The following is a 27,675-nucleotide window of genomic DNA, read 5'->3' on the forward strand; positions in this document are numbered from 1 at the left end:
CTGAGCTGTATCTTATTTTCAAAATATTAGGATTTCTTCTTGTTTATTTTGTTGAGAGCAGTTTCTTCTATCGCCCCTTCTGAAGGAAGATATTTTTTGTAAAATGAGAAGGTAATTTAGATATAAGAAAAAAATTAGTCGTCCAAGGAGAGAGGGAAGTGCTGGGATACCAAATTAGATAATCGTAAAACGTTCAATCTTGTTTTAAATGGAATTGATAAAATTTTAGTTAAAACTTTAAAATAATATAAGATTTTTGAATTAGGAGTGTCCTGTGTGGAGACCAGAAGTTCCATTGTAATTAAGAACAATTGAACCTCTTTTATCCAAACTATTTAGAGTTAACTGCTGTACTTATATATTTTTTGTCTATTCAACTTAGTGATAGATAAAAAAATCTCTATTAAATTAAGTGCAATTAATTTTTTATATCTTCTTTAATCCACCTTTTTCCTGTCTTCCTCTACCAGCAAAAGCATCCATACAATTCCTTGCAACAAAGTTTGTCAACTCTTTACCTGGTTCTACCATCAACCGACCCACCGGCCCATGATCCAACAAAGAACCCGTCAGTCAGCCTATTCCATAGGCTTGAGCCATCATCCAAATTTTTATTCCACATAAATTAATAAAATAATTTGAGAAAAATATAAAAGAAAAAAATGGGCTGGGGAGGGGGGGAAGCAGAGAAAGAGAGGTGAAGGGAGGAACCAACACAAAGCAATTTTTGTTTTGTTGTGTTTTATTTTTTTGGGATAAACCTAAAAGCTTTGCAACCAACGTACCAAAGCCAACACAGAGCAACAATTGATAACTGAGAAATTTCAGAATGGTCAGAAGGAAGAAAAGCTCAAACAAATCAAATCATAAATTCACAATCAATACATTACATAATCTTACACATCACTACCCTCCCTTGTTGAATGACCATAAATCATTCAATGCTTAAAATTGAAAATACACAAGAAGAAGAAACTAAATATGCCAATGAAACAGAGGATGCTGCCACCAATTCAACTACATGCGCTCCGTTCTGCCATCCTCCTCTGAGATTCCATCCCCAGAGTGCCTGCAAATGAATCCCATAGAAAAATCGCCAAGAAAATATTCCTGTCTTAGTGCCATAAAAGAAACCAAGAGAAAGACAAAGAAATGAGCATAATGCGTTATCAATAGTAGGTATGAACTTCAGATCTGACATAATGTTATGGAGAACGAAACAAGAAAACTAATTGGATCAGAATCGTTGCACATTAACCAGTAATCACTAAATCATCCATTGTTCTGTTCAAAGCCTACTCATCGTTCACCTTGAACTCAGCCTCAAAACCCACCCACAACCCCACCCCCTCCCACCCAGTTTCTTCTTCCTTGTCCCCTTTGGCACAAAAAAAAAATAGCCAATTTCTCTAAAATAACAAATCACATGGCAGCAACTAACTCCATCACAACAACATGGGGGCAATGACAAGCAGTTGGTTCATCCTCCCTTAGCCTTTAGCTCAAAATTAATATTCTTCTGACTATTACCTACCAAATTTCTTCTAATAGAAAGTGGAGGGAAGGGGCCAGTGTGGAAGAAACTGCTCCAGAAAACAAGTACAACAATGGTAACCCATTCATACAAAAAGCATACCTTAGATCTCCTATAATAATTAACAATAACCTAGGTTGTGGATAATATTACTTCTAGAATTAGGATCAAGTGTCAATGCAAAAAAACAGCACACTGATTCATCTACCTGGAACCAAGTACAACCAGCAAACCAGTAGTAACAATAGCTACTTGACGCAACAGTTGTTATACCTAGAAACTGGATGTGTGCAACACAATGAAGGATGGCCCAAGTATATGTAACAGCATGAGCATACCTCTACAAGTCTGGAGGCAGTATAAAAAGCACCGTTAAGACAAGAATGTAGACTGCCACATCTGCCAATCATATATTTGAATATTTTCCCACCTCTAAAATTCCATAGCTATAAACATCTGTAAGGTATTGCTATCCAACCATCCCTCCAATGTGCCAGGCCCAATCTCTCTTATGTCTAAAAGGAACCCAAAGCAGCTACCTTCTAGAATTTTCATGCTGTTAAATAAACAAATAAAATAGAAACGCGGCAGTGATGAGAAAACACCATTATCTCAGTTTCCTTGGGAAAAGCCAGAGAATTAGTAGTCGTAAGTCCTGACTGTAAAATAAAATCTAGAGAGAGAGAGAAGTGCAATCAAGAAAAGATATAAGACTCCTCTCACAGCTAAAAATGAAAACAAAAAGGTCAAAAAATAAAATAAATTATGACAGTTTATTAAGAAAACCTTTCCTAAGACCGTCTAGTCATAATTAATTTAATTTCTTCTTACATGTACCACCAACCAATCAAATTTCCTGACCTCCAAGAGTAATCAATCTCAAGCCAATTTTTGTCCAAAGGTCTTGAGCTTCCTTATCTTCTCCTGCTACCATCAACAACAACAATAACAACAACAAAACCAAGCCTTAAGTCCCATTAGGTGGGGTCGGCTATATGAATCATTTTCCGTCAATTTATGTGATCATAGATCATTTCTTTTGACAAATTTAGGGCTGTTAAATCCTTATTCACTATCTTATTTCAAGTTATTTTATGTCTACCCCTACCCCTTCTACTACCCCCCCACAATAACTAACTCTTGCTCTTCCTCACTGGCGCACTATGTGACCTATGTTGCAAGTGTCCAAACTATTTGAATCGTCCCTCCCTTATCTTATATAAGAGCTACTCCTAACTTATCGCGAACATGTTCATTCCTTAATTTATCTTTCAATGCTATACCACTCATCCATTTAAGCATTCTCATCTTGGCAACTTTACATTTTGGATATTCTGTTTTTCTGTCGTCCAACATTCTGATCCAGATAGCATAGCTGGTAACTTCCCTTTTAATTTTAAGGGTATTCTACGATCACAAAGCACATTTGAAGCACTTATCTATTTTACCCAACCTGCTTTAACTCTATCCATCACACCATCTTCAATTTCTCCTTCAACTTGCATAATAGATCTAAGGTATTGAAATCTACAAGTGCTATTTATTTCTTCATCATCAAGTTTAACTTTGTCTCCAATATTCCTCTGACCATTACTAAAATTACATTTTATATATTCTGTCTTATTTCTACTTATCCTAAAGCCTCTAGATTCCAAAACTTCTCTTCATAATTCTAACTTAGCCTCTACTACGTCCCTGGTTTCATCAATCAATACAATATCATTTGCAAACAACATACACCATGGCATCTCATTTTGAATGTTCTTAGTTAGTTGGTCCATCACTGAAGCAAAAAGATAAGGGCTCAAAGTTGAACCTTGATGTAGTTTCTTCATCTATAGTCCTTACACTAATCATTATTTCATCGTACATATCCTTAATGACATCAGTATACCTACTACATACACTTTTTTTTTTTTCTAAAACCCACCATAAAACTTCTCTAGGTACCCTATCCCGCTGCCATGAAGTGGCCAATTATATCTAAAGGTCTTGAGCTTCCTTATCTTCTCCTGCTAACATGAAGTGGGCATCGTTAAAATAGCTTTGCCCATGTTAAGAGCAGTCTATACAATGTTCAGAGCCAGGGCTCCTCCAACAATCCCAAGTGATCCCTGAACAAGGAATGAAATTTACAAGACTTGTTAATTCTTACACTGCCCATGATAACGTAATCTTGGTTGTTTGAACCTAACACTAACTACATCTAAATTAATTTCTTCATCTTTAAAGATAGAAACCCCTTCCAAATGCACTGATGGAGTCTCAAATACACAAGAAACATCATCCATAGAGAAATCTACATTATATAAATACTGTGCTCAAATTTCATCCAATAGTAATACTTCATTGCCTTCCAAAGCACTTTTCAACTGCTTCCTTAGACTCGTCACTCCTTTTTTTACATCCAACTAAACCACCACACTTGCAATATGATTACATCCATACGTGCCAAACAATATTTATTAGAAGCAACCATATAAATATTTTGTGATTTTTCAGGTGGTTTTTCTTGTCTCCCTTTGGGACGCAAAACCTACTCAAAAGTAACTTACCAAAAAAAGAGAATCATGCTATGATATTGTTATTGAAGTAATGATGACATATCATTGATAAATTGTTCGTAGCAAACTTTACTGCAGAAAAAAGGCATCCAAAGTCCTTATTCTTTTATCTTAAATTTCGCAGTTTCTCTGGAGAAAGTATCCCTTTTCTAGTGCCTGAGACACCAAGTGAGATTTTTTTGAATCATCTACTAGATTTACTTTTTCCTCCAAACAATAATACACACACACACACATAAAGCCAGAAGAAATTCTAATTTTTAATCCCTGTATGTTGAGAAATATACCGCCAAGATGTAGTTAGATTCCGTGCTTTTCTATCCAGCTGGAGGTTTTCCAAGGCAGCTGAAGCTCGAATTACATCGTCTGGAAGATCATCACTGTCATATCTCCAATTGTATTCATCCTTCCTGTAGGCTGACATAGAGGATCCACCTCTCCTGTCTAAATGTTTAAAGGCGTCAACAGAAACTCTAGCAAGCTGTAATTGATGAGCATATGACATATAATTTCATTACTCACCAGATGCCTGGGAAGCAGGAACAGGCCTTTCATAAGCATGCACACAAACTAAACATGTCAATTATAAATTAAAAAAATGAAAAACAACAAAATTAAAAATAAAAATTAAATTAAAGATAGAGAAAAGTAAGATTGGTCTAACACCTTCCCAATGGAGGTAAGCCCCCAGCAATGGATGATGATGAAGGTCTCCGCATGTTACGTGACTCTAAATTGGACAAGGGTTCGGTCTCTGCAGTGGTTTGTCTCCTTCCCACACCTCTTGTTTGGGATAGGCTCTGTTAAAAACATTATGTAAAACTATAATCAATCAATCAATCAAAAAGAAAAAAAAAAAAAATCATGATAAAGTGAAAACAACTCTTCATTCCATAGAATTCTATTCATATTCAAAACGTTCAACAATCAGATCAAGATTGGCTATACATATTTTTAAATCTCAAACAATCAAATCCAGATGATGCAATGTAATCCAAGGTTGACACTAAATGACTTAGCTTTGGTAATATCACCTACAATAAGAAGAGTGTATGTGAGCATGTATGTGTTGCATTTTTTTTCCCTTTTGTGGGCAGGGTCTCACTAGAGAGGGCTGCAAACAATTATTTCCTGATGCTTGCTCTTCTCCTAACAAATTCATTTTCACTAATTAATTTTTGTCAGCATCACTTATCCATCTCAACATGTGGCACGACCCCTGGTCTGCAATTGAAAAAAAATGAAACCGTGTGAAGGAGTTGAAACGTCAAGCAGCCAAATGTAGCATTTTTCCAGCACATGGATCTGCTAACTTTCAAATGCTTGCATTACCAAGGGTTAATATCACATGGCTACCTATATTTCTCCATGAAATGAAATACTGCACGGCAGGCAGGTGTGCTTCAATGCCATGAGGCTTTTGTCAAAGTTCATGAGTTAGTGGAAGGCCATTGGTATGAAATTGGGTTTATAAAAGGATGAAGAAATATTCGGTAATGACTTGTTTGTGTGTGTCTTACATCAAAGTAGGGTGATTATCAAAAGCAGGGTTGAGAGAGCTGCAAGGTTCTTCTTGGATTCTTTAACCTACAATTTTCTCTCTATATATCAATATTATAAGGCTTATTTCTCATTCCCATTGGCTATTGAAGATAGCTTTAGTACTTAGATGCTGACTCTTGGTTGAGATTTGTAGGAAGGGCTTTGCGGGATTCACAAGGGTGGAAAGGGGAGTGCTCAAATCTTGTTGCAATTTGTTCATCTTGATAGCAGATTATTCTTCCTAAATTGCTTGTGGATGTAAGCCAAAGTGTTAAACCCTGTAAATTATTGGGTCTTGTGGCCTTTTTTTTTTCCTCCTCCTCCTTACTTCTTGCAATTTCCATCACCTCATGCTTTGTCCAATATGATGTGGTGCTACGTGATATCCACATCACGCCCATGTGCTGCTGTAAGCACATAACCTCAACCTTTGATAGTAAACCACTACTTGCCGCCTCACTATACCACCAAATATTTAAATTACAAAGAAGTTTTATGTGGTCTACATTCACGATTGTTTCCACTTTTTGTTTGTTACTTCCAAAGTTCAACACTCTTCACTCCTTCCGCAGAAAGTACTTTCTTTTTCCTTGCACTTAAACCATCCACATTCCTTATCAGTGGCGTACCAAGTAAAATTACAAATTTCGAACTAAGATCCATCCAGTACAATTGTATCCTTTGATATTTTGATGTCTCTACCTTTTGATCAGAGAACTTATGACCTGTTAAATCTAATTATGAGAATGTAATCAAGTTTTGTTTTAGGTTCAGTACAAGTATAACATTTTCAAGAGTTCTAACAATGCTATCATACATTTTGATCTTATAACTACTAGCTGCTGGCACATTAGAATTTGAGTTGTTTCCCATTGTTAAATATCCTCACCCCCATCATAAAAACCAAACCATGAGTCATGCATGCACATAAAATGGGCTGCTCCGCTATCAAGAATCTTACTGTTAAGTAGACTCATATTGGTGGTGCACTTCGCCATCACTTATAGCAACAATGAACTCTTTAACTTGATTTCCTTCCCTTAATGTTTGTTGGCTCCATTCTTTCTATGCACACATTCCTTCTTGACATGTCCTTTCTTCTCAAAATTTCCAATAAAAAAATTCTTCCATTCTAGATTTCTGAATAATTTCTTCAAGGGTTCCCACGATCACTAAACCATCACATAACAACAAAAATTTGTTTCCCCTAAACAGGAACTAACATTCCTCCGATGCTCAATGACATTGGCACATCATAACCTGAGTTCGTCAATAGTCTTACATTTTTGAATTTTTTGTCGAACTTTCAGATTTCCAAGGACTTTGAAAGGAGATTAAATTTCACTAGCCATAGTGTAAAAATTTAGCCAAAATAATTCAGGAACTTCCAAATTTTCATCCAAATCCAGAAATTTCTGGAATTCTAGCAGAAATTCACAAATTCAAAGGAAAACATGGAACATGGGAAAATTTGAGGATTTCTCATTTCGCTTCTAAATTATTCACAACCATCTATTTTAATATTTCTCAAAGTTCCAAGCATTATTTCCATAATTTATTATAAGTTTCTGATGTTTCTTAGAATTGAAATCAAAATTTCTCAAAATCAAAAATTCCATGGAAATTTCTACAAATTGAGACCCTTGAAATTTCTGTCAAGATCAAAATTTTAGTTCTTGAGTTCATCTTCCTTGAGTAACTCAAGGTCATAGCTAGCAAAGTTACTGACTATTTTCATCTTTCATCCTTACATCAATCCTCTCTATTGGAGTTCTGATGTCACTAAAAGCATTCAAGCGATCCAAGACCTTGGCCCCTTTCATCTTCATGGATTGAACTTCTTCTTCTAGAATTGAGAAGAGACTTAGCTCCATGCAAACTTTCAAGAACCTCTATCATAAACCAAGAGATGTCTCCTCTCCTTTTACGCTGAACACAATATCTCAAGTAAACAAGTGAATTTTAGAAACCACTCAATTATATCTTCCCAGATAATCATCATTAGACATTTTTTTTTGGCTTTTTTCTCCTCGCTGAACAAGACTTTGTATTGCTCGAATTATATTGTACTACTCGAGTTATACCAAAACATCATAAACCTTAAGCTTCTATTGTTCAAAATATATTTCTATCAAATTCCTCCACCTCAAAAAAGTTACCCGCTAGCTACTTTTTTTTTTCCTTCAAAGCAATTTCTTGCCAACTAGTACCTGTGGCTCTGATACCACTTAGTTGGGCCTAAGGCTGCTAACACCCAATTGGACAAAGTACAAGGTAATGGAAATTGAAACAATTTTTTTTGTAAAAATGAACAAACACAAGACACAAGAATTTACATAAGAGTACATAGGCCTACATCCATAAGCAATTTTGACAAAACAAACCACTATCAAAATGAACAAATTACAGCAAGAAGGTCTACACTCCTCTTCCCACGACTAGTGAAAGCCCAAACCTTTTATTACCAATTTAAAAACCAAAACACAAATCAAAGTATCCACACCACTTTTAATCCCCAAAGGATATGTGAAACAGATCTTAGAAGATCAATACATAAATAAAATTGTAAGGAAAAGCAAGAAGAACCCTTGGAACTCTCTTAAACCACCTTTGACTATTGCTCCTCTTGGCTGAGACACATGTTCAAACACTTGCCACTGCATTTAACATCAGTGATCAACCACTCATTTAATCATAAGTCCATGTGTATTCATGCACTTTGACTAAAGCCAAAACATGGATTTAAAATACACAGCCATGCAATATTTCATGCATTGGGTAAATACAACAATCTACGCAATATTAATCCTTTATAAGCATTTCAAAATTAGCTGACCTTGCATAGGAAAATTGCCATGCATGGCTTCCCAAACTTTCAACTCCTTTAAACTGTTCTTCCTTTAGCCTGTAATTCTTTTTCTTCTCTCTTAATATATATTTTCCTCATTTTTTTAAAAAAATAAAGAATAATTTTAAAAAAATTCCTTTGCATAGTTTCTTTGTTTTTAATTTAACCCAACGCTTCCATTCCATGATCTCTCCAATTTCGCACTTCTCTTCCAGAATATTAAATCACAGAATTCCTTTCCACGAGGGTCATAGGACCCACATAGTCGGAATCAAACCATAAACATCCACACTCCCATGTTTCATCATGTGTTGAGGGCTCATATTGGACAACTTTGGACTGAAAGTGATTTTTTCATAGCATAAATACTAACATGAAATAATTTGGTTGGGAATATAGGCTGCAAACGAATCAAGCCGCTCATAAGTGGCTCAAGAGCTCGGCTTAGTAAGAGCTCGTTCAGTCCAAAGTGATTTTTTCATAGCATAAATACTAACATGAAATAATTTGGTTGGAAATAGGCTGCAAACGAATCAAGCTGCTCATAAGCGGCTCAGGAGCTCTTCAATGAGAGCGGGCTTGTTTATTATCTTAATGACCAATTCGGGAGCCCAATTTTCAAGTTCATTTGCTAAACAAGTCGAACCTAAACAAAGACAGGTTTGGCTTGTGAACAGCTCAGCTTGGCTCAGTAATGAGCTCGATTTCAGTTTCAAGCCCATACATTTGTCAACTTTTGCTTATTTTTTAATTAGATATTGCTTCATTCACAAATCAACAATATCAATTTACATTATATTAACAAATTTTCTAATACTTTTTTTCATATAATCCCCCTTTTACATTGAATTTTTACACTATTAAGAACTAAAATAACAAACAGGTGGAGGAGCAGAGGTGGGGAAGGGGGGGAGAGGGGGAAGATTTTAACAAGATGAGGAGGCTCTCCCCACCAAAAAAATTTTCAATGTGGGACAAGCTGCTCAAGGCAGGTTGCAAGTGCTCTCCAATCACCATCCCATTCTTTGTCCCACATCAGAAACCCCTTGAAAGTTTCAGCCTCTCTTTTGCTTGTAAAGTCAGGCTTCTCCCATTCAATTCCCCACCCTCATGGCTGAGTTGTCCTTTGTACATGCTCCCTAACCACACAGAGAAGTCCTCTGTGTTGTGAATGAACAAGTTTTGAGTTTAGGCTAAACCTGAGCCAAGCCCGAATCAAACTTGAGCCAATCTAGGTTCTGAGATGAGCTCAACCCCAACTTTTAAATCTCACATCGAGCTGAGCCTATCTCTTTCTATTCTGAGCTGAGCTTGAACATGCTGCGGCTCGGTTCAGCCCTAGTTGGGAAGTGATTATTAACAAAACAATCATCTCTGGAGGAAGTTGCCATAGCCTTCTTCCTCCAATAGCAATTTCAGGTTCAGAAGTTAGTCCCCAACACAAAGAATATTGTGACACAACACTAATTTCTTTTACTATGAAGTCAAAGTTGTCCTGCACAATCACGAAGGGCCCTGTTCAGGACAGCTTTGAAAGATTAGCAATTTCACATAATAAATGTCAACATACGACAATTTCATTGGAAAATGATCAAGATCATTAATTTAAAATCATATTGGAAGAAAGTTTCACTAATCAACTTCCTCCACAAGTAATTTTAGACTCAAAAATCAACATTGAACTCAAATAAATGAGAAATACAACTAAGTAGCCAAAGTTTGCCTTAGTTAAACCCTATGAAATCAGGTTTTTAAAACAGAAATATGGCTAAGAGACTCTATATGACAAGTTCATTAGAATTTGATCCTTCCTGGAATTGTCAACAGTAGGCCTGAACATCTTCATCTAAGTCGAGTTTTTTTCATTAAACATTTTACTAAAACAAGTAAAATTAAGCTCACACAATCTCTTAAAACATTCAATAATTTCTCTCTCCATTATAAATTTATAGATTCAGTACTTCTAGAAAAATATTGAAAATGAATACCTGTAAGCTGCTCAAAATATTTCTGTAGTTGTTATTGACTTAACATACTCAGCTTTTAGCACTTATTGTTCTAAACCTGACAGAACCCTTATGATTTTAAAGATTGTCACAAAACTGAGTACAGCTAACACATCCAACTCTTCCAAATGAACTGGTATTTTTCAAAAAATAATCAGGCAGTCAAAATATGCTGCCTTATTATCATAATCTGTCTCTGCAATTGCAATTACAATTCCAATAAGCAAATGATTGCCCTCAAAGCAAAAATATATAAATATCAGAATAGTCCATGAATTTGTGTGCAACTGTAGTTTCTTTAGAAAATAATTACAAAGCAAAAATGCAGCCCTCCTATCAAGCAAATAACAGGAATTAGCCTCAAAGCATAAAGACACCATGATGGAGGACTGCCTATGTCTTTCAAGCTGCCATTAAGCACACAAATTTTACGCATAGATTTAGCAAATTGTATTCGTATTGAACATTTCTTTGTACTGTAATTTCCTACTTTATTAGGGTTTTATCTAAATATGTTTTTAGTTAGTAGTAGGCGATAGATATATATACTTTACTTGTAAGTTATTTGGATCAGTTATCAAATTTGAACCCAGTTCAGTTTCCCTCTCTCTTGTGCACTCCCCGTCTCCTTTTCTTCTCCTTCTTCCTCCTCCTCTCTTCTTCTTTCTTATCCTTCTGCTCTTCTCTGTTCTGTTCTGTTCTCTGCTGTCCAGAAGCCTTCTTTCTTCTCTCTCCTCCTCTGTTCGTATTCTCCTCCTTTTCTTCTCTTCTTCTCTTCCTTCCCTCCATTTTCTCTCTCTCTAGGTGTGTGTTCCTGAGTCAGTGTTCCTGTCCTACATCACACTGCTATGACAGTGAAGTTCTCACAAAAGTATTTTAAGTCATAAGAAATATGATGCATAGAATAACAAACCTCAAACTTCAAAAATCCTTCTAGAACGTCCAAAAGCAAAGGACCACTTTCACCATTCCTGTTAAGATCATATCCATTCTTATTACTAAATTCTTTCAACTCAGCTTTCCAAAAATCCTTTGGCTGCAATTGGAAAAGAAACAGGTCACTCACAAGCGTGATATAGACAATCAAACATGTCAGTTAAAATTATAATGACAAAATAGCAATGCTGCATGTGAAAATGGTACTTGATTACCAAGTTACACTCTGGCAGGTAAACTTTAAGAGTGTGACCTAGCTGCGCCCAGTCCAAGTACTCACAAATTAGAGCAGTTAGAAGCCTTCCTACAAAAAGCAAGTCAACGTGCCACCAAGAAAATGTCTGTTAAGAAACATAGCATGAATATCTCGACAATTTTCAGCATCACATAGGCACAATGAGCAGAAACAGTGGTGTCATTAAATTGTTTGCCTTCGAATCAGTTACGTGGTGAGCAAAATAAAAAGATGCAAGAGGCAGAGCAACTGAAAGAAGATAGAAAATATATGAAACTTTTTATTTTCTTTAATATTTATTCTGTACAGAAAAGAGAGGAATTCGAACAAAGAATACCTTGTTTTGTACTAAACCCCCCAACTAAGGAGGCCCACATCCAGAACAAGGCAAAACAGTAGTCTAGAGTAGTAGCAAGTAAAAAAAAAACAGATGCTATCTCAACCAGATGCCTTTGATGATTTGGAATTCAAAACCACATGCTGAATTTAAATCAACCTGATTCTTTAATGGACGCTGCTCCAAATAATCATAATCAAAATTTTTATATAACTAGTAAATGTGCGCGTGCATCACACGCAGTTGTACGTGAATAATATTAAGTAAAATATTTTTGTAATTCTTAATTAAGTTTAGCTCTACTTTTCAAAAAATTAATATAAATACTAAAGTATGAATATTCAAAATTATTTATAAAAAATTATATTTTATTTAAAATTATAAATATAAAATATAAAATATTAACATGAGATACTATTATGACATATAGATGTAACGACAATAAAATATTTAAAAATAATATACATATACATATATAGATATATACATACACACACACACACACACACACATATGACAAGGATACTCTAATTAACATTACATGAAATATTAAGTTTAATATTAATATATCATTATAAATAAGCAATTTAATAAATAACATTTTTATTATTTTTATATTATTAGAATATTAATAAATGACTTCTTCTAATGAAAGTATTAAAAAATTTATTGCAATTTTTAATTTTGTGATTTATTACCTATAATATTCATAATAATTATTTTTTTGTTTACTTAATGATCAGTTACTGAGTTTTTTTTTTTTTCTAAATTTCAAATAAGTTACTTGGGAGTACTTCTAAATCAATAATTTATTTTATAATTTTAATTTTCATAAGTTATATTATTATATGTCTCAACGATATTAGATTCTTGAAAATAATTTAAGACAACATCAATTAGAAGAATTTAGTTATTTTATTTTGAGATATATTTTTATTTCATTTAAAATTTTTCAATTGTTCAATTGCATAGGAATATATACTATAAGTTTATTTTATTTTTTTAACCAAATGAAAATTTTTCTTTCGTATTTGAACAATGACTTCTAGACATGCTAAATGTAATCTAATCCAACTTTGCTTTCTATATATGGCATAGAAAGTTTATTTCTTTTGCAAATATTTGGTCTTACTTTTAAAAGATAAGGATATTTTTTTCCACAAATGGATTTACACTATTCGCACTTTTAAATATAGAATAGATTAGCCGGTTTTGACTTCACTGTGGTATATCTGACTTAAATTCAAAAATATTAATCAGCCAATACTTTCTTCTTCTTCAGGAAAAGCTGGCAATGATTAAGGCTCAAACAAATAAGTTGAAATAACAATCAAGCATATCACAAGCATGAGACAGTTACAAGCTTATCATCATAAGCACAAGATGGTAATGGAACTCTACCCATGTCAGTTCCAACCAACAGCTATGCCCTTACAAAGCTGCCTGTCTAAACCAACCCCCTTACTAGAGCTCAAGTCATTCTATCCATCCATTCATCCTAAATTATTATTATTTTTTAATTCATCCTAAATTATTAATAATGATAAAATTATTAATTAGGATGGTCTTAGGGTGACCAGGTCTGCCAGCCTAACCCAAACCTGAAAATTTATTAATCAACTAGATTTGACCTACTTAGGAAATAGCCCACCAATGTAACATCGCATAGTCATCTTTTGCTTGGTCTTGAGTCTATCTACATATGTCAACCAACCTAGATCAGCATTAATTCACATCTCTATCCCTGGTTTTGGGTCTGTCTATATAAATCAACCAACCTAGATCAGTATCAGTTAACGCATATATAGCGAAACAACAATGACTTCCATGGAATTAGATCCTCGCAAATCACAATTTTACCTCTCAGCCTAAATGGGCACTGAAAAATGGCTATAAAATTGCCCAAAATAGACTAATTCAAGCTAGCTTCTACCTTGGCAAGTTAGGTCCAAATTAGCCCCCCACCGCCCCACAACTCTAAAATACAACCACAAAAACAACTGGATTAACAACCTAAAATCATCTTTTTAGCTTTAATGTTTCTTTATTTTTTCTGCATTTATTCATTCCCTGAAATATAAGTGAATTACTGAGTATTTATGGTAAAAAAACAGTTTTACCTCACCACATCCAATAATAAACAAGTCAATTTGGATATAAAGTTTTGAGCTCTGGGTCTTGTGACCCACTCGTGACTTAACCCCAATCCATTGCATACCACACCCCATATAATATGATGATGCAGTAAAGAGTTCATTAATCTGTACTAAAAAGGCCATAGTTTACAAGCAATGTATCAAAAACAAATGTGGTAGGTACAACACCAAAGAACATCTTCAACACAAAAGGTACAAATTCAACAAATTAGAAATTATAGGAAAAGATAGGGACCCATATTGATTTGAAAAAGAACCTGAGGGAGAAGCATGAAGCTGTTTTGCACGATCATTGCAGCTACCCAATAATGCAGGAGGTAAAGCTTCTTCCTTCTCAACTGCCCGATCCTCCTCTTCAATAGCTTCAAAAACACTCGCTCTAAGTTCAGCCTAACAAGAAAACCAAAAGAGATAGCACAAACACAATCATTAAGTATGGATGAAGGCATCCAATTCATAAGGAAACCTAGCTATTGAAATTGGAAAAAGTTAACTATTCATAAGCACCAAGATCGAAGCCAAAAAAGGAATCCTGTTAGTGAGAAAACAATAAAAAGAAAGAAAGTAGAAAAAAATTTCATAAACAACATTTGTTTGACAAAAACTGCCACAACACTTATAATACCTAAAACTCTTATAATATCTACAAAAAGCATATCCCAACAATCAACTTAACGATCAATTCTAACAGATGTAGTATCCTCAGAAAATCCCTAATCACTCAATATTGTCATGCTAGCTACTATCCTAACATTTTTATGCCTAGGCTACTTAATAATTTTTATTTCATTTTACATGTGGATATTTATACATTGTCATCTTGTCACTTTGATGAGATTATTTTAAAAAAAAAATTGTCACTTTGATTCGATAGGAATCCAGATCGGCTTGTCTTCAATTAGGTTAATGATTCAAAAGATGGATTGCAATAACTGACGAGAAATTAACAGTTAATATTTTTAGGACTTCATATGCTAAAGATTTCTAGAGTATAGGTTTTTTATTTTTTATTTTCCTTTTTAAACAAAAATTCGAGGAAAATCAAGCGTACCCATCCTCTTCAGCTTCTTCACCGCACCCTCTGTTCCCTTTATCCTCTCTCTGTCTCTCCTTCTGCACCTCTTGCCTCAAAATAAAACTCCTACATACTCGAGACCCTTCAAACTAATTTGTCAAAAAATCATACAACAAAATAGGATTAAGATTTTTACATTAATATCCCTTTACAGTGGTCTTCTTTGCTCACTTAATTGGTCAATATAGTAGTCTTGACCCTGGACAACTTGCTGAGAAGGTAGGGTGTTCTCCGTTGCCCATAGATGTGCCCTTTGCAAGGCTGAGGTAGAATCAAGTAGACCATATCCTTCTCCATTGCCCCTAAACCAGAAATCTTAAGAATGTGGCTCTGACTCTAATCGGACAATGATGGGTTACCGCTAGATCTGTTGGAGGGGAGGGGAGCTCTAGGCCTAGAGATTTGGGCAACAAAGGAAAAGAGGAAGGGTCTCTCATTCCTCTCGCAATTTTCTGGTGTGTCTGAAAAGAGAGAAACATAATAGTTTTCAAAAACTCAATCTCAATGCTTCAGTTCAGCAAAGAGCAGTGACTTACTGTACTAGTTGGCATAGTGGACTTGTAGCAAATGAGTTCAATGTAATTTTGATTTTTCTGACACCCTTCAAGGTGGTTGATTTCTTGTACTTCAAGTTGGCATCCCCATGATGCGCTCTTAATATATACTATATTTACTAATCAAAGAATTCATAAGAAAAAGGAGAAGTAAAATCAAGCACAACACCATACTTTCCCACAAACAAGTAATTGGTAACACATTGTTTAGTTGGAGAGGATAATATAATAGGAAAAAAAGCAAGCCCCTCTCCTCTCTATTTGGTCCAACAGGGAAAATTTGAGGAAAGAAAATGAGTTTATCATCATTTACAACAATGCTCTTTGCACAGCCAAATTAAATTTTGTTTCAGCATGTTTCAATCTTTTTTAATAATTTCTCTCTATTTCTCCTAGTGTTTTTTCTCTCCGATTGTTTTCCATTCTTTCCATCTTAGGGGTCTGTTTGGATCAAAGATTTTGTTTGGAGAAAAGGAAAGTAAAGGACAATAAGAAGAGAACTTATTTTTCATTACATTTTCTCTCCATATTAAATACTAATAAAAATGAAATTTTATTCTAACATAATTAAAAATTAGGAAAAAAAATTTTAATTATGTGCAAAATTAAATTTTTGCTCATTGATTTGGCATATTTTTATTTTCTTTTCATTTTTCTTTATAACTAAATATGAAAAAGTCAATTCCTTTGAATTTTCCTTTTATTTCCCTAAAGTTTTTCAAGCTCCAGACTAAAAGGAGCCTATGTAAACCAAACAAGGGAAATCGAGAGGGAAAATTTTATTTTTCTCTTCTCTTCTCTTCTTTTCTTCTATCCATCTCTCCCCAACCAAACGAACGGTGAAGGTTTGATTCACAAGATGATTATGATTAATTATTCCATTTCTCCGCTTCCCCCACCCCCCAGACAGGGGCAAAAATACCCACCAGGTTATTCCCCAAAGAACTATTAATTTTTAAAACCAGAGAGCAACAGCAGATCACGCCAAAACTGCACTCCCTTGAATTAATTGTCACAACCAGATTGATGAAGCCTTTGCATCTCACTAGACATGTAGGTTCTAAAAAGAAAGAGTCAAAAAGGGGGAGGTGTTGCATTTTATAGCCTAATTCCAAATGGGTTTGCATACTACAAAATCAGCATCCTTAAGCTGACCTCGGGTGGGAATGCAGTCACAGAAACACAAAACCTAGCTACAATGTCAGAATAATAACTCAAATTACGCACTCAAGATGGAACGAAACCCCGATTGATGTTCACAATGTCTACAAATTTGAACGAAAATTAGACGATCTACGCCAAAAATCTACGAGAATGCTCCCCGGACAAATTAAAAGAGAAACTTCAGAGAATGGGGGAAACTGAAAAGGGAAGCAAAATAATAAAGAGAAATTTTGAGGTGAAAGAGGGGCCTTACTCGGATCTTGGCAAGGACGCCTTTCTTTTCTAGGGTTCGGGTGACGAGGGTCTTGAGGTCCATCATCTCCCTCGTGTAATCGTCCATGCTCGCTCACTTCTCTTCTCTTCTCGAGGAGTAGCAGTGATTTTTTTTGTTCTCGAGTGGTTTGGTTTGGTTTGTTTTGGGTGGTGGCGACGTCGAAGGGGAGGCGTGAAGCCAGAGAGCGCCGGGTGGGTATGTCAATTGCGGAGGGTTAACAACAACCTGCCGTCTTAAAGGAGAGATAACATTGGCCCCATTACCGGCAACTTTTAAATTTCCAGCCACGATATTAATCGCCTAACAAAACCGACGTCGTTTTGTCCCTTAAACATTAAAAATTGAAAAATAAATCTAAACAGCAACCTAGCAAATAATAATGGTAACTAGCAACACTGTCTGCATACGCTCTTCATTCTCATTTTTTAAAACTTTAAAAATTTTATTAAAAAATAACAAATAATTAAATAGTATAAGGTCATTTTCTCATAGTTATAGATAATTATAAGGATATTTTAGGATAATTATAAGTAGTTGTATAGATAAATTTGACGTAATTATGAAGATATTTTAAAATAATTGTGGCAAGTTAAAAGAGTATTTTGGAATAATAATTAACAATTATATGGATAAATTTAATATTTTTTGAAAGAAAACACCAAATGAAGAATTCCCTTTGTAGTATAAGAGATAGGGATTAGAGAAAAATTTGACGTAATTACACGGGGATTTTGGGATAGTTGTTAGTAGTTAAAAAAATATTTTGAATTAATTATTAGCATTTATAGGGATAAATTTGATATTTTATAAAGAAAATACCAAAGGGAGAACCCCGTTTTTTACGGGAAAAAAATAGTGGATGATAGATGTTTATATACATGATTGGGTCAAATGCGTGAAGGCTCAATTTGGTGTTAACCCATGTATAGCAAGCCTACATGTAAAGATTCCCCAAGTCCTACCAAATAGGGGTGAGCATAATTCGGTTAAAATCGAATTAGTCGAGTAAATTCGATCGGGTTGGTTCAGTTTGGTTTTCATTTTCATTGAATTTTGATTTTCGATTTTCGGTTTGGTTTTTGGGTTTTGTTGATTTGGTTAACCGAATTAACCGAATAGTATAAATACAAATTAATAATAAATAATTATATATATTATATATTAAAATATTTTATATTATATATACGAAAATTGTATTTATTTTATATATTATATATATTAAAATTTATATATGTAGCGTCCTGCTTTAACATATTATTATTTTTTTTCCACATATATTAACTGTAAAATTTCACTACTCTGATATCTTTTAATATAAATCAAATCATCATCACGGTCCAAATAAGACCCATGGAATATGAGACACAATAAACTACCTAAGCAACGAGAAGCATAATTCATATAACCATAACTATATATATACGATACCAGAGTGTCAGAATATTTCCCAAAATATACATACACAACCATATCTAAAATACCCCCATCTGGACCTAGGGACTACTCAAAAATAACTTCCCAAAATACTCACCCTACAGACAGGGCAGTTGTGATGCCCCGATTTTCGTACAATTTTTGTTTTATAATAAATAAATAATCACGTCATAAATCCACAACATCCACAAATCGGTCACGTCAACAATCCTACTACCATTCATACAACCCGACTCGCATTGAGTACTAGGTAAAAAGTATTTTATTATATTCAACCTAACAGCGGAAGACAATATACACATATCAGTCAGAATACAATACTCAGAGTATCAACATACATACAAATATTCACATTACCTTCCCATACTAAAAATAACTATTCAACTCTAGGGGAATTACATCTCCCTTAATCCAAAAACTCACCCTGTGTATTAGGGTCTCAGCTCCCTACTATCACAGAGCTCTATCACCCGCCGATCTCTGTTCCCTGGAAAATTTAGATAAATTAGGTGAGACGCATCTTAGTAAGAAAGAATAAATTATTTACAGTGTGTGGCCAAATGAGTACAATTATAATACACTTTACTTTTCAAATCACCATTTCATCTGAGTAAATACACTGATATTCACATACACATAATCATATAGATGTACAACACAAGCTTTTATAAGTTTTAAAATCATTTATCAAATTCAATGATTCTCAACACATATTTACCTGCAAAGTTCCTGAGAATAGGGAAGATTACCCGCCCATATAGGTAGCTTCCCTTTACCCTAACACGTTATGCAACCGGGTATGGCCACATCTGATACCCATCAAGGCACTCACCTTACTCAGTAAACCCTCGGGCGGAGAGTTTCACTTCGCCTTAATTATTTATATTATTAACTCACATTGTTCCATTTCTCAATTTTATCATTCTTTATTTTCTCAATTTTCATTCTTTCTTTCATTTCTCATTTTAACCAATTTTATCATTCTTTCACTTTTCATTTCCACTTTACTTTCCGACTCATGAGTATCCTCGGTATTAAATGCCAACATTGCGTCTGTAACTCATGGCCACCCCGAGGATCTTTTTATACACGTCATGCTTCCCCCCATGGTCAAGGTTGTGCGGCTCGAAGGCTGGATCTAACCACGGTTGGCCTACCTAGTTAAATCAAATATCATATCACATAACGCGTCTGTAGTACGACTGGCCAGCCTAATACCCTGATCCGGACTCAGGGGGCTCAACAACCCTACACAATGGCACAGTCGACTGTCATGCCACACGCTCAAAGAGTCTGTGTGGTTGCACTAACACCACTCGCAACGGTACCGTACTCAATATCATAACCATCCAATAGGGTTTACCACCACATACCCGCAATCATTATGCGGTATTGGCATTTCATCAATTATATTCCAATATATCACAATTCAGTTCAAAATAAATATTCTCATCATTTTCTGTGCACATTTCATCATCTCGTAATATCATATATCATATTTCACGTATTTTTCACATTTTTCTAAAATACTCATATCTGTAATTTGTACAAACTCATTTCTCATGCAAATAATCCACTCACAAATAAATACTACATTTCATTATTTTCTAATATCAATAATTCACAAAATTTCATTTTCCAGGCAAAACATTTCTACTCATATAATAATACCATATTACATTATTTTTCACTAATCACATCAGTAATTCTCATCTTAATATTTTCTTAAAAATTACTCATCGTTATATTTTACACTCCAAAATACCACAATTTAAAATCACTTAAATGCCACACAGTTTATCTGATATTTATATCATAATAATTTTTAGACAAAATATCATATGCTCATTTTCATATATTAATTCAAATAATAATTCTAAAAACACTACTATAATTTATTCCCTTTACTTGGCTTACTAAGAGTCTCGCTAGAATCCCAAAATCTCACGCCCTTGGCGCTCGAAATTAACTCCTGCAATTTATATTTTCCCCAGATTAATTACCTAGTTTCCTCCAAAATAATACTCAACTAACCTTCCCTAAGCTCCATATACCCCAAATTAATATTTAAACTATTATTTAAAATGCCCACTTAATTTTCTAAATTTTGCCTGCGGGTCCCAAAATTACACCCGCGGCGCTCACCCGGGTCCTAAATTCTAGAAATCCTACTTCAATCCAAAATGCTCTATATTTTAGCATTTCTAAATTAATGTTAATTAATTAAAAATAAGCCCCTTAATAACCCCCGCACCCCAAATTTGGGGTTTTGGCTCGACACCCTCACGAGAATTCCATCCCGTTAGACTTGTAGAGAATCATCCCTAAATTCTCATTGTGGTATCCGTTCGTCAATTGGGCTTATATTTTGCAAGAAATTAAAGAAAGATGGAAAAATGGCTTACCCTAAGGAATATGTCTACGCTGCTCCTACCACCGATCTGTTCCGATAGAAATGACGGCAGCGGCGAATGGAGTCCAATGGTATCTTCGGATTTTCAATCGGGCGAAAATCTGCCACGAAATCGAGGAGAGAGGGAGAGAGAATGAGAGAGAGAGAGAGAGAGAGAGTTTAGTGTTGCAGTGAATAAAGAAAAGAAAGAAGAAGAAGAAGATAATGGGGGGGGCGTCTCCTGCGCAGGATGCCTGCATCCAAAATTATCGGTAGGATAGTTTATAAATAATAATAATAATAATAATAATAATATTTAATTAATAATAATAATATATTTTATTAATAAAAATAAAAATAAATTTTAATTTTTTTATCTTTTTTTTAAATCCGATTAAATAATTAATTAATTAATTAATATTATTTTTTTGAATAACTCTACTAATCTTCTATAACCTTTTTTGGGGTTATTATATTCTCCTCTCCTTATAAAAATTTCGTTCTCGAAATTTGTCATTCCCCTATTTCCCTTCCTTAGCAAAAACACTTCTAATTTTTATTAATTACCCTCACTTATGGTGGAGGAATACCGTGGTTACAACGAGGACTCTGGGAGATTACAATCATTCAAAATTCTCCCAAAACCATTCACGTTTCAAAAACTGAAAACTATATCTATCCTATGTTACACTATACAAATAGAAACTACAAAATATTATTATTTTTACTCTGACTGGCTAAACTCCACTAAATAAGTGCAGATATCTCTAGCGCATTTGATCCTCTAGTTCCTAGGAAGCCTCCTCAATGGCATGGTTGCGCCATAGAACTTTTACCAGTGGAATCTTCTTCGTGCGTAGCTCCTGTTCCTTCCAGTCAAGAATCTGCACTGGCACTTCCTCATAAGTTAAAGTATCACCCAACTCCAGTGCTTCATATCTGATCACATGGGAGGGGTCTGGGACATATTTCCTCAGTATAGAAACGTGGAATACGTCATGGATTCTAAGTAGGACCGATGGTAATGCCAAACGATAGGCAATTGGACCCACTCTCTCAAGAATCTCGAATGGTCCAATATACCTAGGGCTCAGCTTACCCTTCCTCCCGAACCTCATAACACCTTTTAGCGGTGCCACCTTCAGGAATACGTGATCTCTTGTGTCAAACTCCAATTCTAGCCGACGAGTATCAGCATAACTCTTTTATCGGCTCTGCGCTGCCCTGATCTTGTCTCTAATGAGTCTGACTTTATCTTGAGTCTATTGTAACAGCTCTAGCCCCAATACCTGTCTCTCTCCAACCTCATCCCAGTACAACTAGGATCGGCACCTCCTGCCATACAGTGCTTCATACGGTGCCATCCCAATGCTGGCCTGGTAGCTGTTGTTATACACAAACTCAACCAGTGGCAAATATTACATCCAACGACCTCCAAAGTCCAACACACATGCTCACAGCATATCCTCCAAAATCTGTATTGTCCTCTCTATCTGTCTATCTGTCTGAGGATGAAACGTTGTGTTGAACAACAACTGAGAACCCATGGCCCATTGCAGACTCCTCCAAAAACGAGATGTGAACCGTGGGTCTCTATCTGAAACTATGGACACTAAGACGCCGTGGAGTCTAACTATCTCCTAGATGTATAACTCAGCTAATCTGTCCAAGGAGTAGCTAACTCTGATTGGCAAAAAGTGGGAAGTCTTCGTCAATCAATCCACCACTACCCAAATAGCGTCCTGTCTATGCAATGCTGGCGGTAATCCTAAGACGAAATCCATCGCTATATGCTCTCATTTCCACTCAGGAATATGGAGTGGCTGCAACGATCCCACCGATCTCTAGTGCTCAGTCTTCACTTGCTAGCATGTCAAACACTGATCCACAAACTGAGCTATCTCCCTCTTCATGTTGCTCCACCAGAAGGACTCTCGGAGATCCATGTACATTTTAGTGCTACCTGGATGTACAGTATATAGGGACCGATGTGCTTCCTCCAGAATGACCCTTTTGATCTCAGGATCGACAGGAACGCATAACCTAGTGCGGAACCTCAAGGCTCCATCATCTAAAATGCTAAACTCTGGTTCCTGACCATCCTAGAACTTTCCCATAAGCTCTACTAGTTCTACGTCATTCCTCTGAACTGCTTTAATCCTCTCATGTAGAGTCGACTGCAAAACCAAGTCAGCAACGAACGCCTGGTGATCGCCCTCTACCAGCTCCACACCGAGCCTCTCCAGATCCATTTGAATCGGATGTTGAATCTCCACTGCAGATACAGATGAATCCACTGATTTTCGACTCAAAGCATCAGCGACCACATTAGCCTTTCGTGGGTGGTAGTTGATAGTGCAGTCGTAATCCTTTATTAGCTCCAGCCATCTCCTCTGCCTTATATTCAATTCCTTCTACATTAAGAAATACTTTAAACTCTTATGGTCAGTAAATATCTCACACCTACCCCCATATAGATAGTGCCTCCAAATCTTTAGCGCGTAAACAACCGCTGCCAACTCCAGATCATGAGTAGGGTAGTTCTTCTCATATTCTTTCAATTGTCGTGAGGCATAGGCTATCACTCTCCTTCGCTGCATCAACACGTATCCGAGCCCTTTATGGGATGCATCACTATAAATTACAAACCCCTCTTCTCCTGAAGGAATCGTCAACACAGGCGCAGTGATGAGTCGCTGCTTCAATTCTTGGAAGCTCTGTTCACCTTCATCAGACTACTCAAACTTTACTCCTTTCCTGGTCAATCGGGTAAGTGGGCCTGACAATCTAGAGAAGCCCTCAACAAACCTGAGGTAGTACCCAGCTAATCCCAGGAAACTCCTGATCTCGTGCACATTCTTTGGTCGTACCCAATCTACTACCGCCTTAATCTTACTCGGATCAACAGAAATACCACCCTTGGATATGACGTGTCCAAGGAAGGTAACCTGTTCTAGCCAGAACTCACACTTTTTGAGCTTCGCATAAAACTTCTTTTCTCGCAATACCTAAAGCACTATACTCAGATGCTCCTCATGCTCCTCTGGGCTCTTCGAATACACCAGTATATCATCAATAAATACCACAAACTGATCCAAGTACTGGTGAAAGACCCTATTCATCATATCCATAAACACTGCAGGAGCATTCGTCAACCCAAAAGGCATAACTAGAAATTCATAGTGACCATACCGTGTTCTGAATGCCGTCTTTGAAACATATTCCACCCTAACTTTCACCTAATGGTACTCGAAGCGTAAGTCTATCTTTGAAAATATATGTGTCCACTGTAACTGGTAAAACAAATCATCGATACGCGGGAGCGGGTATTTATTCTTGATAGTCACTTTGTTTATTTTCCGGTAGTCAATGCACAATCTCATCGAGCCATCCTTCTTCCTCACAAATAAAATCGGTGCTCCCCAGGGCAACACACTAGGCCGAATGAACCCCTTATCTAAAAGTTCCTGCAACTGCTCTTTCAATTCTTTCAACTCTACCGGTGCCATTCTATACGCCGCCTTCGAAATCGGCGTTGTCCCCGAAACCAAATCAATAACGAACTCTACCTCACGATCATGAGGTAGTCCCGGGAAATCCTCGGGGAATACATCAGGAAAATCCCTCACCACCAGGATATCCTCCACCCTCAGGTCCCCTTCTGATACTGCCTTCACATAGGTTAAATATCCCTGACAACCTTCTGATAACAATACACATGCCTGAATAGCAGATAGTAACTGAGGTGGGGTGCGCACACGTGATCGCACGAATTTGTACTCCTATCCATCTAGAGGTCTGAATACTACCACTCTCTGATGACAATCAATGTTGGCATAGTGGGCAGCTAGCCAATCCATACCCAAGATTACCTCAAACCCATGCATGTCTAAAACCACCAGATTAGCCAACAAAGACCTCCCCTGAATATCCACTGGACAGTCCCTGAGTACCTTTCTACATACCCCTACAGCCCCAGTCGGCGTAGCAATAGACAAACTAATTTCTAACTGTTGAGGCTCAAACCCACACAATTTTACATAATCCCGAGCGATAAATCAATGCGTCGCCCTAGAATCAAACAAAACGGTAGCTTTAAATGATAGTATTGAAACCATACCTGTCACCACATCTCCCGCCGCCTCAGCATCTCCAAGCGTTAGTGCATAAACTCGCGCTGGCGCAATATTCCTCTGCTGTCCACCTCGAGGTGCCTGATAGCCTCCTCTGTATGGTCAAGGAGCAGCCACTACTGCTAGTGGTGTCTAGCAGTTTCTCGCGATATGCCCAAGCTGGTGGCACTAATAGCAGACCACCTCTCTCGCTCGGTACTCTCCTGGGTGCCTCCTCAAACATCTGGGACATGGAGGGAGCATCTGTCTGCCCTATACTGCTCGCTCTCCTCCTCCCTGTCGTCGTCCTCCTCCGGTATCAAATCTTCTTCAGGGCCCTCGATTGGGCCCTGCCTGAAAATCAGAAGGCGTGGGCCTCTTCCTCTGGCTTTGGGCTGTTGCTCCTCTCTGTATGCCGCTCTCAATCACCACAGCTCTGTCTACTATCTCCGAGAAGGTTTGAGCTTGGAAACCTACCACCTACTTATACAGGTTCTGCCTTAAGCCCTTCTCAAACTTCCTCGCCTTCCTCTCCTCGTATGGCACCATATACGGGGCGAAATGGGACAACTGAACAAACCTCGCTGCGTATTGCTGCACCGTCATAGACCCTTGTGTCAGATACAGAAATTCCGATGCCTTCGCACTCCTGACTGTAGCGGGAAAGTACTGCTTAAAGAAAATTTCCCTAAAGCGACTCCACGTCATCGCTATAGGGTCAGGCCTCTACTCCTCCAGTACTCTCACTGACCTCCACCAGTGCTTTGCCTCCCTGGTCAATTTAAAGGTAGCAAATAATACTTTCTGCTCGTCTGTACATGATAGGATTGCCAGTATGTCCTCTATGTCATGAACCCAATTCTCTGCTACCAATGGGTCCACTCCTCCAGCAAAAGATGGGGGTCGCATACGTGTGAACTGCTCGATCGTGAAGCTCCGCTCCCCCGAGCTCCTAGCCATCTCAGCCATCACCTGCTGAGTGACGCTACGTAACACTACGTCAGGGTTTGTACCACCCATACTAGAAGGAAGGTCCTGCTTCATCACCTCCCGCATTCGTGTTACTGTTCCCCAGATCTATCCTACAAAGGAAACAACTAATCTTAGCATATAATCACTATCACACAACCCATGCGCTTCAATAATTCATAAATTATTCTTCTATCTACATCCTTAATCCTCATTTAAGATTCAGTCCTACCACTCAGAAACAAGACCCAACGGTAGTATCCATAGTTTTCCTGAAATTGTCACCCGAGGAAAAACACAGAAACAACCCTGGTACCCCTGTTTCTAGGCCGCAAGATCGAATCCTAAATTCTCACTTCATCCTCAAACCATCACTAACTCACATCTCGGTTTACTCATCACCTATTTTCCCCAAAATCCACTCCTATACTTTGGTATTGTATTCTGCTGTCTACTAAAGTCTACAGAACCTAGTAACCTAAGCTCTGATACCAAACTGTGACGCCCCGATTTTCATACAATTTTTTTTTCAATAAATAAATAATCACGTCATAAATCCACAACATTCACAAATCGGCCACGTTAACAATCCTACTACCATTCATACAACCCAACCCGCATTGGGTACAGGGTAAAAAGTATTTTATTATATTCAACCTAACAACGGAAGACAATATACACATATCAGTCAGAATACAATACCCAGAGTATCAACATACATACAAATATTCACACTACCTTCTCATACTAAAAATAACTATTCAACTCTAGGGGAATTACATCTCGCCTAGTCTAAAAACTCACCCTGTGTATCAGGGTCTTAGTTCCCTACTATCACAGAGCTCTATCACCCGACCGGTTTCTATTCCCTGAAAAATTTAGATAAATTGGGTGAGACACATCTCAGGAAGAAGGAATAAATTATTTACAGTGTGTGGCCAAATGAGTACAATTATAATACACTTTACTTTTCAAATTACCATTTCATCTAAGAAAATACACTGATATTCACATACACATAATCATATAGATATACAACACAAGCTTTTATAAGCTTTAAAATCATTTATCAAATTCAATGATTCTCAACATATATTTACCCACGAAGTTCCTGAGAATAGGGAAGATTACCCGCCCATACAGGTAGCTTCCCTCTGCCCTAACACGTTATGCAGCCGGGTATGACCACATCTGATACCCATCAGGGCACTCACCTTACTCAGTAAGCCCTCAGGCGGAGAGTTTCACTTCGCCTTAATTATTTATATTATTAACTCACAATGTTCCATTTCTCAATTTTATTATTCTTTATTTTCTCAATTTCCATTTTTTCTTTCATTTCTCATTTTAACCAATTTTATCATTCTTTCACTTTTCATTTCCACTTTACTTTCTGGCTCATGAGTATCCTCGGTATCAAATACCAACATCGCGTCTGTAACTCATGGTCACCCTGAGGATCTTTTTATACACGTCATGCTTCCCCCCATGGTCAAGGTTGTGCGGTCCGAAGGCTAAATCTAACCGCGGTTGGCCGACCCGG

General features: G+C 36.6%; 1 protein-coding gene across 2 annotated transcripts; it reads right to left on the reverse strand.

Annotated features, from left to right (window-relative positions):
• Window positions 1-830: 830 nt before the first annotated feature.
• Window positions 831-17,466, reverse strand: LOC131167080 (protein TONNEAU 1a-like). 2 transcript variants are annotated; one of them, XM_058125866.1, is made up of 8 exons: window positions 17,205-17,460; window positions 14,416-14,548; window positions 11,646-11,734; window positions 11,408-11,530; window positions 4,765-4,898; window positions 4,621-4,646; window positions 4,386-4,542; window positions 831-1,069 (listed from the first exon to the last, which is right to left on the reverse strand). In XM_058125866.1, the coding sequence occupies exons 1-8, from the start codon at window positions 17,289-17,291 to the stop codon at window positions 1,018-1,020; spliced, it is 801 nt and encodes a 266-aa protein (XP_057981849.1). In that variant the 5' UTR covers window positions 17,292-17,460; the 3' UTR covers window positions 831-1,017. The 2 variants fall into 2 exon arrangements, with proteins under 2 accessions (XP_057981849.1, XP_057981847.1); XM_058125864.1 differs by lacking the exon at window positions 4,621-4,646 and having other exon boundaries at window positions 4,386-4,571; window positions 17,205-17,466.
• Window positions 17,467-27,675: the final 10,209 nt, after the last annotated feature.

The sequence above is a fragment of the Malania oleifera genome, chromosome 10, assembly GCF_029873635.1.
Source record: "Malania oleifera isolate guangnan ecotype guangnan chromosome 10, ASM2987363v1, whole genome shotgun sequence".
NCBI classification, from domain to species: Eukaryota; Viridiplantae; Streptophyta; class Magnoliopsida; order Santalales; family Ximeniaceae; genus Malania; species Malania oleifera.

Excerpts from the sequence above, each read along its gene's own strand:
- LOC131167080 (XM_058125864.1), bottom strand. The coding sequence starts at position 17,291 with ATGGACGATTACACGAGGGAGATGATGGACCTCAAGACCCTCGTCACC. Across the intron at positions 11,531-11,645 it reads ACCTGCCAGAGTGTAACTTG|CCAAAGGATTTTTGGAAAGC; the intron begins GTAATCAAGTAC and ends TTCCAATTGCAG. Across the intron at positions 1,070-4,385 it reads AATCTAACTACATCTTGGCG|GCACTCTGGGGATGGAATCT; the intron begins GTATATTTCTCA and ends ATTCATTTGCAG.